Here is a 15,529-nt window from a genome sequence, read left to right as displayed (position 1 = left end):
AACCCTGCCATGGGCACCAATGGAGGTGACTACAAGTGCCATGGCTGACAATCTCTGCCTTAGCCAACCATGTCTAAGACCAGGAAGGGGAGGGTCTTCTACCCAAAATGAATGCTTAACTGCAGAAACGTTTCCTGATTCTAGGCTCAGTGCAGGCACAGAGTCCGTATGTGTGATGCACAGAGACCTTGAAGAAGAACCAGGCAGGTTCTTCAAGGAGGTGGTGACCTCCAAGGAACATAAACCAATGGGAGAAGTCAGACCTCTTTCCTGCAGCATCTGGTTTCCTTTGGTGGCGTTCTGGCAAAGGGCATTTGCAGCATGAGGAATTTGCTGCCTCAGACATCATCTTCTCATCTTGAGGCAAGTCACATCCCACTAACAATCCCCAGCTAGCAAAACTTCCATTTTCTGCAGGTGACCCAAGGAGAAAAGCAACCCTACCTGTTGGCTAGGGAATTGGCACAGGACAGACGTGATGTTGCTGGCATACTGCGCCATCTCCTTTTTGATGGATTTTTCCACATTGGGAGGGATCCGCCCAGAGACGCTTGTCATGATGTCCTGAAGTTCCAGAAGAGGCAAGGATGGATCCCGCAGGGTCTTCATTAACCGCTCAACCCAGTCCTTCACCTGTGTGGGGCGAAAAAGCAAATCAAAAAAAGAACAAAGTTGACTTATACTGAGGTAGGCGATTGGCAGTGCCCCTCAAGGTCTTTGGGCTGGATTCATTTCCTGCACTACCAAAGTTTTCAGGAATCAAACCAGAGACCACCAGCATACAAAGCTCGTATTGTACCACTAAACTACTGCCTTTCCCAGATACAAGAATAAAGGATTCTGCCTTATATTGTGTCAGACCACCAGGAATACACTGCATTGGACATTGGAAAATTAATAACAGGCGTAATATAATATGGTTCATGCACTGGCCTGCTGATATATAAATTCAAAAAACACATTGTCTCTGGATCAATCCACTGTTAGGACAGCGATTGGTCTTCCATTCAATCCACCGAGGGCACGGTGTTTGTGTGTTTTGCACAGGAACACTGGCGATTGCCCTTCTGCTGCGTCAAGGAGTGCATCCCTCTGGCCTTGGGGCGTCAACACCTGACCGGCAGCAGGATGTGAAGCAGGATTCCTTCCTACCCATACTTGGAGAAACTGGGGCGAAACTAAGATCTTCTGCATGCCAAGCATGTGCTCTGCCACTACAGCTCCATCAGCATTCTAGTCCTCACGGTCCTAAATGCACGGCTAACTTACCGTATTTTTCGCTCTGTAAGACGCACTTTTTTCTCCCTCAAAAGTAAGGGGAAATGTCTGTGCATCTTATAGAGCGAATGTGTGTGTGCCCGGCGCCCGGGACGCTGCCGGCCGCCTGCACCATGTGGCACCACCTGGCCGGCACGCGCTCGGCGCGCCCTGCTCCGTCCCCCTCCGCCCCGGCACAGGTGAGAGCTGTGCCACTCAGGGGGAGGCGTGCGGAGGAGGAGGAGCCGCGGCCTGTAACCCGCCAGCCACACCGAGAGACGGACTGCTCACCCCCACCGCCTGGGAAGACCTGCCGCTGCCGCCACCGCCGTGCCACCCGGAAAACCATCGCCGGCATGCTGCCGGCCGCCTGCACCACGTGGCACCACCTGGCCGGCACGCACTCGGCGCGCCCTGCTCCATCCCCCTCCACCCCGGCACAGGTGAGAGCTGTGCCGCTCAGGGGGAGAGGTGCAGAGGAGGAGGAGCCGCGGGCTTTAACCCGCCGGCCGCACCGAGAGGCGGACTGCTCACCCCCACCGCCCGGGAACTGCTCACCCCCACTGCCTGGGAAGACCTGCCGCCACTGCGCAGCCCGGAAGACCACCGCCGGCACGCTGCCGGCCCCATGTGGCACCACCTGCTCTGGCCCTGCTCCGCCCCCCTCCTCCGGCGCAGGTGAGAGCTGTTAATCACAGGTCGGTGTGTGTTTTCAAATGGCAACCCGTCTTTTAATGAAGCCCATGGGGAAGTGATGGGGAATGTGCCTGTGATTATCAGGAAGCTTTCCATGGATCAGTTATCTGTTAGTTGATCAGACACATTTTTGTTAGGATCAGTGGATATTTGAACAGCATTACCTTCGTGTATGAAGTTTATTCTTCAAAGGCTACTTAGTCCGCTGTGTGTTTGATTTACCGTACAATATCTCATTTTTTGTCAGAAGTTTTTTTCTATTATTTACTAATAGGGCAGCGTGGACATTACTGGCTTTTTTAGATTTGCTATTGAATTGTCTGCAGCAGCTCTTGTATAACTGGCGCAGATTGTGGATTCCTTCAATAATTCCACTACTGACTAAGAAAGTGATGTCAGTGATTGTGAGCAACAGATCTTCATAAATTCTGACTCTAGTGATGATGAGTTCTATGGGTTCAACGAAAACTAGAAGAGTACTCGAACTTTAAAGTCTCTCTTTTGTTAACGACAGTGATGATGGTTCTTAATGCCACTGTTGACTGCTGTTCACTTTACAAGGTTGAAATACGGTATTACTGTAATCTGTTATAGTTTATTAAATAGTTTAGTAAACCATTTGATTCAGAATATTTTTTTTCTTGTTTTCCTCCTCTAAAAACTAGGTGCGTCTTATGGTCAGGTGCGTCTTATCAAGCGAAAAATACGGTAAATACCAACGTAGCAAGTGACTTATTTACACCAGAATGGACCACTGGTCCATCCAGTCTAATACTGAAGACACGGATTGAGTGCTTCTCAAGACTTAAGGTAGGAGTCTTTTCTTCCTGCCTTGCCTGGAGATGCCCGAGCTGGAACTTGGAGTCTTCGCCCACTAAGCGATGACCTCTTCATCAAGGCGGAGTAAAGAAGATGACATTTCAACCCTTCAGACTATGTGTTCATTGCTAATCAGAACTGTTTCCAAAACCTGGTTAACCACCACAGTTCACAAAGACAAAGCACCCTGATGATTATGTACAAACAGAGCAGTAGATATACCATAAGAATAGAGGCATCTCAAGGACTGTTCTCAGCACTCACAAAAACCTTAGCCTGCCCACCCAATTCTGCAAAAAGCCCATGAGACACGAAGCAAGATAGGCAACATGTATTCCAACGCAAGTTTGAAATGGAGGTGGGGGAGTTGAGAAGAGGCAGGGGCTCAGCCACAAAGTTTTAGAGCCGCCCTTCACTCGATAACAAAAGGGGAAAGCGGCTGGTGGTACCTTGCTATTAAAGAAGGGCTCCGGCAGGCAGTATCCGTTCATCACATTCACCAGGTTGTCAAGGACGTAATGGAAGACGCGATGGAGCTTCTCGCCTCGGAGCGCCGTGCTTTGGATCTTCGGCAAGGCACCCGTGTGCAGTTCAGCCTCGGGGAGACCAAGAGAGGACATACTTATGCCAAGGAAGGGAGAAATAAGGATAGAAGGCCGATTCCAGGGCCTGACCTTTAACATCTCACACTGGGACCGGACCCCAGCGTGTCAAATCACTGTCACAGTGAGTGTCTAGCCTGCCAGCAACCTCAAGTACAGGGGCGCTCCAGGGTGTCAAAGGTTTCCTAGCCCTGCTTATAAAGGGGAGAAAGTGACGTGCAAGTTGGCAAACCACGGAAGAGCTGGCGGCTGGGTAGAAGGAGCGGGCCATGGCCTCCTGAGGTTCCCAGTTCGGACACTGAGCCTGAGGTTCCACCTGGCTGGATCATGCCCAGAAACGCACCTGCTGAACCCGGCTCGGGTCATCCAGCTGCAGCTTGGCAATCACGCAGCCTGGGTCAAGGGCGGCGCCAGGACGCTTCACGTAGTGGATGCAGCCCGACTCGGCCGCGGTGAGCGTCATCACCATCTTCATGACCTGGAAGCAAGAGCAGAAGATGAGGCCCAGAACGAGGCCCACCCTCTGGGCCGCTCAACGGGAATCGCGCCGCCCGCCGTCACTCGGCTCGCCCACTCATGTAATGTTTATTAACGGGGGAAAATCACAATTTGCTCTTGTGTGGAATGGAAAATACCTCAGTGTTTTCCATTATAAAATCAGTAACATAGAAATAAAACAACGAACACATAATCGTTTCCATAAAGGACACTCAAAATAAAATTTGTCGTAATTTCCAAACTTGTGCAAAAGATCATGGCCTTGCACAGTTGATATCCACCTTGTTTGCAAAATAAATGAAAGGTTGCCATGTTGTACAAAGCGCCTTTGTTTTCATTGTTCTTTCAGTAGTCTGAGCTGATATACAAGCTTTTCCACTACTGTTAAACGCAAGATCTTTTGAAACAAAACCTCCAGCAACACCGAAGTATTGATCATCCAGGATTTTGGGTTTTTTTTGTTTTTTTTTTTTTAAGAACTTGGATCAGGATGTTTACTGGTTCCCCCACCGCCACCCCAGGACTATCTTTTTTAGTAACTTAAAACACAGCGATCAAACCAATCCACCGAGTGTGTTCGGTTCCTTGAGAAGACGTCTATTGAGAAGGTCTCAAACTGGCTCTTGCTCACACAGGGTCCCCTCCTGAAGGGGCACCTCCGATGAGGCAAGAAGCATTTACCTCTATCTCCGCAAAGCACTGGCCCGCAAAGACGTGCCCTCCGTCTTCCACCACGTACTGGATGAGCTTCCCCGCAGAAGGCGATCGCAGAATGGACGGGTCGTTCTCCTTCTCAAACACACAAGTCTTGTTGCCGATGGTGATGCGATACCTAAGGGGAGGGAACAGCCAGCCGGCATGTAGGTATGGAGAGGAGAGAGGTGGGTGACCGCAAGCAGTGTGGTGTAGTGGTTAGGACCAGTGTGGTATAGTGGTTAAGAGCATGGGACTGGGACTCAGACAACCTGGGTTCTAGTCCCCACTCAGCCATGGAGCCAACTGGGTGACTTTGGGCCAGTCACAGACTCTCAGCCCAGCCTACCTCACAGGGTTGTTGTTGTGGGGATAAGATGGAGGAGGAGAGATGATATAAGCTGCCTTGAGCCCTTTGTAGGAAAAAGGCAGGATATAGATGGAAAAATAAATAAATAAAGCAGGTCCTTGGGAGCAACATGGGGACAATCGCCATCGCTAGAAACGGGGCGCTGGGGTAGCTTGCCAGGATGCGGCAACCTTCAGCTCTGGCTACTGGTGGCAGAGAAGTGTAATAAAGAATAAGAATACAAAACCCCTTGCCTCTCCCCGTGGCTAGCAAGGGCAGGAAAACAATCAAATAAAGGCAACAGATACAGAATAGTGCATTAATTTGCACACCCCGCGCAATTCGAGTCGAAGCAGGTGCTTGGCATGCTGAAGGTCCCTGTTCTATCCCAAGCACCGCCAGGGAGGGATGGAAAAATCCATGCCTGAAGCCCTGGAGGGCAGCTCCCAATCTATTATTCAGTTCAGGCAACATGGCAACCAAGACTCCAACACTAAAAGGTTCCTTGCGACCTGTCATGGAACCATGGATTGTTGCTGGAACATGAACTAACCTGTTGTCTGAACCCAAGTAAGATAACACATCATGGCTTGTTAACCATCAACAACTTGTGAAAGGAACCCATGGCTGGTTGTCGGGTTGCAGACTGTGTGTCGCTCCTCGCGGTTTGCTGTCTCATTTGGGTATGGACATCACAATAACCCATGTTTCAACAACAACCACCGTTTAACAACTCACACTCAACCCTTGAAGAGGAGTTCTTGTCTGATGGCTCCAACGTCAGTGAGGTTCATTCCCTGCTCCGGAGTGGATACAGAGTCATCAGCCTCTACTAGTTATTGTGTTGTCTGAACCCAATCGGTGTTGACAACACTGGCCTAAAGAAACCATGTGCCTGACTCTGAATGAGACACCCTCCCCTGCCCCTAAATTTTCTCAGGGCAAAATCTTATTTTCCACAGACACACGTGCTTCCCTGATGGTGCTCAAGCGGCGCTGGAAATGGCAAAGGCTACCTGTCCACCTCTTCTTTCATGTATGTAGTGTAGCTACTGCCATCGTAGGATAAAAGGAGCCCTCCGTCGCTCAGCCGATGAACATCCACTTCCACGCAGGAGCCGCTCATGATGACGACATAGGAATTGGGTGACTGCCGGGTCACCTGCAAAGGCAGGGAAGCCAAGGTCAGGGAGGAGGCGAGCGAAAGCTACCAGGGCGCCTCAGCCTCCTCTTCTCTTCAGGCCTGTCTTGCAGGAATCGCAGCGAGCGGCGATGGCACTGGCACACTTAGGGTTAAACTCCGCTCCTAGCCCAGCTGCATCTTTTCCAAGAACTGCCACAGCCACTGGGGCTACTGCTGAAGAGAAGCAGCGTTTCAGGACTTCGGAGTAAAAATTCAGGGAGTCCTTCCTTGGCATCTACCAGTAGGGATTTGTGAGGAACCCGGGGGGGGGGTGTTAAAACCAAGCAGACTTGTACAGTTTTCTCGCACCCCAGATGCTGCCCCATCTACCCAGCACTGCCACTAATCCAATTCTAAGTGAGCTAAGCCAGCACCTGGTCTTCCACAACTTGTTTTAAAGAAAGCTGGAAATTTTGCAGAAAATGTGGCCATAAACTGTAGTTCACTTGAAAAGCAGAAGCGGCCAAAAACACCTAACACCCCAACTCTTGGACTGCAAGTTGCTGAGGTCCACCAAAGTCCAGCAAGCACAAGCGAATTTATTTCTTCAGTGTTGCCCATCTCTCCCCAGCAGGCTGTCTGCCCCTCTTGATTTTTATTTAAGATTTTTAAAAATTAATTGGGGGGTTGGATTTATTTCCCCCGTTTTCCCTCTTGCAAGGAACCCAAGGCAGTGTGTGTGACCTTCCTCCTCCCCATGTTACCCTCACAACAACCCCATAAAGTAGGCTAGGGCTAGGAGTCAGCAACTGGCCAAAAGCCACCTTGGGCACTCCATGGCTGAAGGGGGCTAGAAACCAGGTCCCCTGAGCCCCACCCTGACACCTGGCTACTTTACCCACTGAGTCTCCCAGCAGCATATCACGGCCATTTGGCTTATGGCCTATTTTAAGCTCCCAAACTGTTGACAGATCTGGGATAGGGAATCTGCAATCCTCCAGATGCTGCTGGATTGCAAAACACATTCTCCCCCTCACCGGCTAGGCTTGCCGCAGATGGGAACTGCAGTTCAGCAACACACGGCGGCTGAACTGCAGAGATGAGCAATTTGTGCCCGCCAGGCGTTTTGGTCTGCATCGCCCATCATCCCTGACGATGCCGGCTAGGGCCAATAGGAGCTGCAGGTCCAACATCTGTAGAATCACATATTGCTTGCCCCAGCCACAGTCCCTGAACACTTCTCCCATGATAAATCTATCGGTCTTTTAAGCGTCTTGTGCTGTTTTTCTTGCAACAGACTGGCATCCTGGGGCACGTCTGTCGAAATGCACTCAAGCCGTGCAACAAGGAGGTGGCCTTTGTTGCTTCCCTCTTGGCCTCTTGGTCTCCACTTCTGCACGATACGGGATAATACCACTAGCCTGCCTTGCAGGATCCTCAGGGCTCCTGGCCCACCTTGCAGGGCTTTCAGGACCACGTAGAAAACACTTTCCCCTCTCCCCAAAGCACCACAGCACTTCTGTCACCGCATCATTGCAAGACACAATACCTTCAACACGTATTTCCTCCCTTCATAGATAAGTTCTACATCCACTGTGTTCAGCAACGTATGAGCAGGTAAGACTTGGCCTCTAAATAGGTGGAGAGAGAAACCAAGGAACTGTCACGGGAGCAATCGTCAGTCACAAGCGACATCCAGAAACAGAGCCCCTAACAGGGAAGAGGCGTTACAGGAGGGGCCGTGGCAGGATGGCCTTTTTGGTACAGCTGAAGACCTATTTTCCCAGGCTTTGTGTCCCGTGTGTTGCTCACCTTGTAGATCTTTACACTGCTATGGTTTTTACTCTGGTTTCTTACTCCAGGTTTACTCTATTTCGAATGTGTTTTTATTTTAGCATGCTGTACCTTGGAGTTTTTAACTTTTGAAAGCACAGACACCCAGGGAGCTGTGGGACAGTATGGAAACACAGAAAATGAACTGATTGTTAAGACCTTTGGAGATGTTAGTAATGAAGGGCACCCACGATTTTCAAATAGGGGAGAGGATTAATTAACCATTCCTCAGCTGTATCAGTTGTTTTGAGCACCCCCGGCCATAAAAGGCTGGTTGGGGGAGGGGCAGAGAAGGGAGGGGGAACCAACCATCTGTTCACCCCTGAAAGGCTTTGGGGCATTTAAGAAGGCCCCTCTTCCCGATCTGTATGTCTATGTTGAGGCAGAATTGCTGGGGAGTAAAGCAAACATGCTTTTTCTTTTTTAAAGTTGCAAACTGTTGATGTCTGGGCTTTAATGGTTTAAAGCCTTGTCTTACCTCTCCAGCGAGTGGAGGAAGTTGGAGACGCTGTTCCGAAAGCTCACATCAGCCACATGGAGGGCCCCACACACGACTCCCAGCATGGTGTCTGGCCTCTCTGCCTGGAAGAGAAGGACAGGAGGACACGGGAAATGGAGAAACCAGCTATTATGTACCCTGGCCTTTCCACAGCTCCCCAAAGAGCTCACAGCTCTTCAGGATGCATGAGCAGGAAGTGGGGGGAAGCACAGTTGTCCCTTCTACCTGCTCACAGTCGAGGATTTAGTTCTCGGTACCTCTGTCTGGAGCTGCAGGGGATTTGGGGGCAGGCTGATCAGAAAGCACAGTCAGACTTTTGGTCCATCTAGCCCAGTATAGTTAACAGCTCCCAGCAGCAGTGGCTCTTCAGAGTTTCAGGCAAGAGCCGAATCAACCTCTTTCCTCAGCCCCATGGAGCTCAATTGTACTTGGGCATTTTCACCAGGAAGTAGGAATTATTACACACTTCATGGTTTGTAATTCCTGGCAAATACATTTGGGAGAGCGCCGTGAAGAAGCCGTTTGGCTCGGGAAATGTGTGGCTCCAGTGGGGACCTGAACTCGGGATACCTGGCTGCGGATGCACTTCCCACTGAAGCTGAGAGAGCCAAGCGAGTTACCTCACTGGCTAGAAATGCTGCTGCATTGCTCATACTGAGGTTCATCCAGGCTACGAAAAGCTAGCCGTGGACGCACACAGCCAAGGAAAAGAGAAATAGGATGATGAGGGCGCCGTCATTCTTGTCTTTTTTAAAAGCACCCATGTCCTAAGTTTCCCTTTTATTTCCATCAAGAGTTTGATCCATTACCTGGTTCCACTGTAATCGAATCCTACATCTGGACCAGAGGCTCTGGGCAGCCAGCAAAGGGCTTCCCCCACAGTCTGTGTTTTAAGGTACACACAGACACATCTAGTGCAAATGCAGGTGCTTAGAGGACAGGGAGGCAAGAACTGTTTCTGCCGCTCCTCCTCCACGCTGCCTTCAGCCTGGCAGGCCACAGGAAACCTGCAAGCCCTGTTTGGGGAGCTTCGCAAGGTTCATACGGCACAAGACTGTTGCCAGAGGCTTCATCACCATCAGCAGAAAAGCCTCTGAGTGTATTACAGCGTAACAGCTTTCTGCAACCTGCAACCCTTCAGGTTACTGGACAACAACTCCCTGCACTGGTTGGGAGATTATGGAAGTTGCACTCCAGCACATCTGGAAGGCAACTGGTAGGGGATGACTGATAAACACGACATCCGCCAAGTGGAATGTGGTCTTTTTTCCTTGAGAGAGTGGCTTTCCCCATCACTTTAGCCCTGCAAATGTTCGAGGATTAGTTCTTAGGCGCTGGTGGTTTAAAAGAAGCCGATCAAACCAAGGAACATTCCAGAAACAGAATCCAGCTATACCTGCACTTTTTCTGCAATAAGCCGGTCCAGCCAGCCAGTATCAATGCGGTTCTGTTGAAAGCTCTCCGTCTCCAGCAGCTTAATCAAGTACTCAACCGTGGTCCGAAAGTCCCCTCGGATGGACAGCTCCTTCAGAGCCACGACCATGTTCCTGAAGGGATGAAAAATAAGCCACAGCTGCATCCCCAGGAGGGAGATATTTCCACTCGTGCTCCGATCCGTAGCCTGCTCTGCACTCGGCACTCCCACTCCAGTTCAATTACAGAACCCCTGGCGGGTAGATTTGCACAGGCTTACATGCACGCGCTGGCTTTAGTCACCACAGCCGGCACACACAAGCACGAGGCATAAAAGAAGATGCCAGGCATAAAAAGGAAAATGCTTGGGAAAGAAAGTCACCTCTCCCTGTGCCTGGCAGAGACATCTCTCTCTCCATCCACCTTTGCTAGATACAAATCTCTCTTCTGAAGGGAGAAAGTGGTCTCATGCCGATTACGATGCGTGGGGGATAGTGACTTCTCCTCCTCCTGCCCTCCTTGTCAGGACTGGCCCAAGGAAGGTCTTAATGCTGAGGAGTTGGATTCTTAATCAGGGAAGGGTCATTTAGATACCATGACGGTGCCGAAAACTGAGAAAGTACTAAGGAACCCAGTGTGGCCTTCAGCAACAGACTGTATGACACAGGAAGCGTAACTTCAGTTCTAGCCCAGCTGCAAGGGACGCCATCATGACACCTAATTTAGGAATCTCATCCAGGGAACAGGGAAGGCTGCCAGCTCCCAGGCACGAGGGATGGGGTGTCCACTCCAGGATTCAGTCCAAACTTTCAAAGGAGCAACCCATCCTGCTGCACCTTATCCCCAAACCAGGTTCAGCACAGTGGAGAACTCCTTTAAAGTTCAAAGTGAAACCCGGAGCAGATCAGCTGCTCCACTGACACGGGAGCCACCACTCCCTGTTGCCAATAGGACATCAGATCTAGGCAGAAGGCCAGCAACGCGCTACATTGATGCTCTAAAGGTTCAGGTTGGGAACTGTGCCCAAAAGTGGGGTGTTAAGTAGGCCTAGCCTAGTATTTAAAATAGCTGACAAGACGTCACAGCACTAAGCATCTTAAATATTTGAATATCTATCTAACAGGTCTAAATTCTCTTCGTAACTTTATGATTTCTTGCTTATGACAAGGTAGCATCCAGTTTAAGAATGACAGCCTTTTTCCAGGAACAACAGAGCTGAAATGATTTTAGCTTAAGAATGTCTTCCCTGAGTCAAAATGATGTCCTGCCAGCAGGTTGTGCTGGCAAGTTTAAATGCCCCAAGCGACTTCACAGACCTTGTGAACGCACTGCTTCCATGTAACCTGATCCATGAAAATAGAACCCTGAATGCAAAAAGGGCTCTTATCCCGAATGGCCTAAAGAGGCGCATAGCCAATGTTTCCCCAAAATCTTGCCAGAGAATGGTTTTTCCACTCCTCCCCCAAGAAATCTCTTACGGCTCACTCTTTCCTTGCGGAAAAAGCAAACTAAATCGTTTCATAGCAACGCTACCACCAGCAGGGAAATGGAGTGGTTTTTAAAACAATGATAGTTTCCTAAACTGTATCAGGAAACCTTAAACGCTCGGCGTAACATTGAAGCCGGGCAAGATGTTTTTGGCTAATGTACAGTCTTCCTTGCTTACGAGATGGCTTCCTCGCGGTTTTCTCCCCAGGAGAAACAGTGGCCGAACTGAGAGTCCGCAAATTCATGAAGCCCCCCAGCAGCTGCAACACTGAAGTAGCCCCAGACATTCTTGTTACTGCGGAAGTTCAGCTCCTGGACTGTTCCTGAGCTGGGCTTAAATCCCTGGAACACAAAGCAGCACAATGTTAAGACTAACCACATCCATATGCACAACCGACACTTCACACTGTATTGCACTCTATCCTCTTATTCTGTTGTAAGCCGCCCCGAGGCTTCGGCAAGGGGCGGCATAGAAATGTTCTAATAATAATAATAATCCTCACTGGGCCATTTATAAGCAGGGCAACCACTCCAAAGATGTGCTGAATTTCTGCATGGCCGTGAGGTGCTGATCCCTTTGTTCCTCCTCCACCAGCTGTGCTGGGAAAAAGGAGATCCAAACGGGGAGCCAAGCGGAGATGCCCAGCGACAAGGTCAGGGGAATTTTCTGTCCTTGCACCTAGGAATCCAAACAAACCTACTGCGATTTAGCTGCCATCCAGCAGCCCCAGGATAACACTGCTCATAAATAAGCATCTGTAGGTGAACTTTAAACCGATTTTTAAGTCTCCCATACATATACCCACGGAGAATGTAAAATTCCCCAGGCTGCTATAGTACAACTATGAATATCTATTTGATAAAAGACCGAAAAGGAAACTGAAACGATGAATGGCTTACCTCATCAGGATTCTCGCTGGTTATGCGGGCAGCTATCACATGACCACGTGGACAAGGCACATGAGCAGAATTCTCAAAGTCAATAGGACTGTCCCCCCAGGGGGAGGCCCCATACATGACTCGGATATCCTTGATCCTGTGAAGAGGAATTCCCATGGCAATCTAAAAAACAAGAGGAATATTGCTCAGTTGCTGTTTATGGAACACATATGCCATAGCCTAAGGCACCAACAAGAATAAGGACTTGTCATCTTGCTCATTTCTTCCATAAAACTATTCTTTAAACAACGCATATAGCTTAGTTTGAACTGGGATGTGGTGCTTTTGGCTGTCGTGGTATATCATCATCATCCAGCCCACCTATTCCCTGTGGAGAATATCTATTTTCTCAGCATCACAGTGCCAGAGAAAGTTCATATAACCTATTTTGTACAGATTTGGCACTGTTAGCACAAGAAATGTCAATTAACTACTATTCTGCAATTTTTCAACTTTGGCTTTTAATCTTTTGGGCAAGTGCAAGGCCTTGTATTAGCTTGAACTCTCAATCAGGTATTGAGTGCTACAGCAAGAAGTGCTGTCTGCCAGACTTGGTTTTCATGTCAAAACTGGCTTTGGCCTCCAGTGAAAAGCCCTTGCGCTTGATGGTCTTTTCTAATCCCTTCATTTCTGCCCTTTCAAGTCACAATCTTCTCATTTCTTGGCTGCAATCCTCCTCTGAAATGATTGAGCCGAGGTATGCAAAATCTTTCACAATGTCAATTTCTTCATTGTTGACATTACAATTGTGTAATTCTTCTGCAGACATGATTTTTTTTCTTAATGTTCAGCTGCAGCCTTGCTTTTGCACTTCCATCTTTCACTTCCATCAGGAGTCATTTCAGTCCATTGCTGCTCTCTCTGCAAGAAACATGGTGGACGCGTACACTCATAGAATAGTGGAGTTGGAAGGGGCCAGAGGATCATCATGCCCAAGCCCCTGCTCAGTGCAGGACTCCAGGTTAAACCATCCCTCTCTGATGACGAGCCAGTTTGCATCCTGAATGCCTCCAGTGTGGGAGGGCCCACAACCTCCCTCAGTCACAGATTCCGTTGATGTGTTTCTCTTAACAGTCAGGACAATTTTGGGGGGTGGGGTGGGGAGAGATGATCAGCCAGAAGTGAAGTTGGCTTCTTGTAACTTGAGTCCATTATTCTGTGTCCTGCACTCTGGGATGATCGAGAAGAGATCCTGGCGCTCTTCTTTGTGACAGTCTTTCAAGTGCTACCCAGTTTTGTTAATCTCTCCTCACAGGGCTTGGTTTCCAGTCCCTGGATCATCCTTGCCAACCTCTCCTGAACCCTTTCCAGTTTGTCTGCATCTTTCTTCGGCTGTGGTGCCCAGAAGAGAATACAGGACTCCAGAAGAGGCTTAACCAGTGCTGAGTAAAGGGAAACTTGTACTTTACATGATTTGGAAGTGATACTTCGATTAATGCAGCTTGAAATGGCATTTGCCCTTCTGGCATCCACATCACATTGACGACTCATATTCAGCTTGTGATCTACAATAATTCCAGGATCCTTCTCACTTGCAGTATCATTGTGCATAGTTTCAAGACGGAGATCTCTTGGCTCATTTAGTTTCTTTTTCCTAGGTACAGAACTTAGCATTTATCCCTATTGAATTTCATTCTGCTGTTTTTGGCCTGGTACTCCAAACTATCAAGCTCACCTTGAATCTTGTCTGTCTGTCTGTCTTTCGGGGCATTAGCTGTCTCAGTCAGTTTTCTGTTATTTGCATATTTGATCATAGTCCCTGCACTTGCTCGTCTGAATCATTAATAAAAACATTGAGGAGCACTGGGCCCAGGACTGAACCCTGCAGTACCCCGCTTGTTATCTCTCCCCAGCTGGAGAAGGTGCCATGGATGAGCACTCATAGAAACACAGAGAGTCCGAAGGGAACTCCCAGACCATCTAGTCTGACCCACAGCTCCAGCTGGCTCCGCTCATGACGTTCCACTCACTCTTTGGGTCCAACTCTGTAGCCAAATGTTGGATCTGTCTGATTGCTGTTCCGCTTAGCCCACTTAGTTGCTAATCAGGATATCATGTGACATTTTGCCAAAAGCTTTACTTAAGATAGTTTATGTCCACAGCATTTCCACAGTTCATCAGGGAGGTTACTCAATCAAAAAATGAAACCAGATTAGTCGGGCAGGATTTGTTCTTAACAAATCCATGTTGGCTTCTAGTAACCATTGCATCATTTTAAGGTGTTTGCAGACGTTATAATCCACTTCAGAATTTTCCCAGGAATTGATGTCAGACTGACAGGTCTGTAGCTCCCAGATACTTTTCCTTTTCCTTCCTTATAGTTAGGGACAGCATTAGCCCTTTTCCCGTCATCTGGCACGTGCCCTTTCAGCCATGATTTTTCAAAGATAAGAGTGGTTCTGAGAGTGCTTCTGCCAGTTCCTAGGATGGAATTCACTGGGCCCTGGGAACTCAATCAATCCAATTAGATAATTCTTGGCCCTTTGCCTATTGATCTTGAGCTTCCATCCTCCTCCTTCAGCTTTGTACTCCCCCTTCATCGGGAAGGTCAAAGATGCCCTTTTGGGGGAAGAGTGAGCCAAGGTAGGCATTGAGAACTTCTGCCTCTTCTCATCCTCCTGCATTTCTATGCAAATATATGTATCTTTAACATACAGTGCAACTCCGCCTCCCTTTCTGCTCCTTCTGTTCTTCTTGAACAGGTTATATCATTCCATTGTTGAATTCCAGTCATGAGAGTCATCCCACCAAGTTTTGGTTACACCTATCAAGTAGTATTCGCTGTCCTGCATTAGGAATTCGAGTTCATGCTGTATGCTTCCCATACTTTGGGCATTACACAGAAATTGAAGGCCACATGCTTTATACTCTTGCTTTCTCCCTACAATTTTTGAAAGACTATTAATGGGCACTGTCAAAGCTGCTCTCTCTGTGCATAAGCTTTTGTCTGTTGTTATGCTCAGGCAGACCTCTCCCTTCCCTGTATGATTCAGCATGCGGTGGTCAAACAAATTTGTCCCAGTCCTTGGAATGTACAAACCACCCCTAGACAGCAGTCCCTCTTCCAGGAAGTATAGCCCGTGGTCCCAGAATCCAAATCTCTCACATAAGCACCACCTTCCTAACCAGGAATTCACTTGGAGTATTTTTCTTTCCCTGTCTATGCTTCCAAGCACTGGAAGGATTGCAAAGAAAACTATCTGGACCCCAAGGTTCTTGACTTTCCTCCCTAAAGCTTCAGAGTCAGATGTCATTTCTTCAAAGCTCTGCTTGGCAGGGTCATTTGTTCCCACATGTATAAGAAAGGAGGCCAATGAGTC

The 15,529-nt window shown here is 48.7% G+C and overlaps 1 protein-coding gene across 7 annotated transcripts in view; it reads right to left on the bottom strand.

Annotated features, from left to right (window-relative positions):
• The window catches only part of ACACA (acetyl-CoA carboxylase alpha), a 192,286-nt gene that overhangs the window by 121,715 nt on the left and 55,042 nt on the right, over positions 1-15,529 (bottom strand). For all 7 annotated transcript variants that reach the window (XM_044429886.1, XM_044429884.1, XM_044429885.1 and 4 more), the window contains 10 exons: positions 12,171-12,332; positions 11,449-11,612; positions 9,766-9,916; positions 8,349-8,452; positions 7,587-7,668; positions 5,931-6,076; positions 4,554-4,704; positions 3,718-3,852; positions 3,222-3,368; positions 445-633 (listed from right to left, as the gene is read on the bottom strand). In XM_044429886.1, the coding sequence (XP_044285821.1) occupies positions 445-633; positions 3,222-3,368; positions 3,718-3,852; positions 4,554-4,704; positions 5,931-6,076; positions 7,587-7,668; positions 8,349-8,452; positions 9,766-9,916; positions 11,449-11,612; positions 12,171-12,332 (1,431 nt within the window). The remainder of the gene's footprint in view (positions 1-444; positions 634-3,221; positions 3,369-3,717; positions 3,853-4,553; positions 4,705-5,930; positions 6,077-7,586; positions 7,669-8,348; positions 8,453-9,765; positions 9,917-11,448; positions 11,613-12,170; positions 12,333-15,529) is intronic.

This window comes from Varanus komodoensis, unplaced genomic scaffold (assembly GCF_004798865.1).
Source record: "Varanus komodoensis strain SLA01 unplaced genomic scaffold, ASM479886v1 scaffold20_1, whole genome shotgun sequence".
NCBI classification, from domain to species: Eukaryota; Metazoa; Chordata; class Lepidosauria; order Squamata; family Varanidae; genus Varanus; species Varanus komodoensis.
Note: the sequence above shows the minus strand (reverse complement) of the source record. Positions and strands in the feature narration are given on the sequence as shown.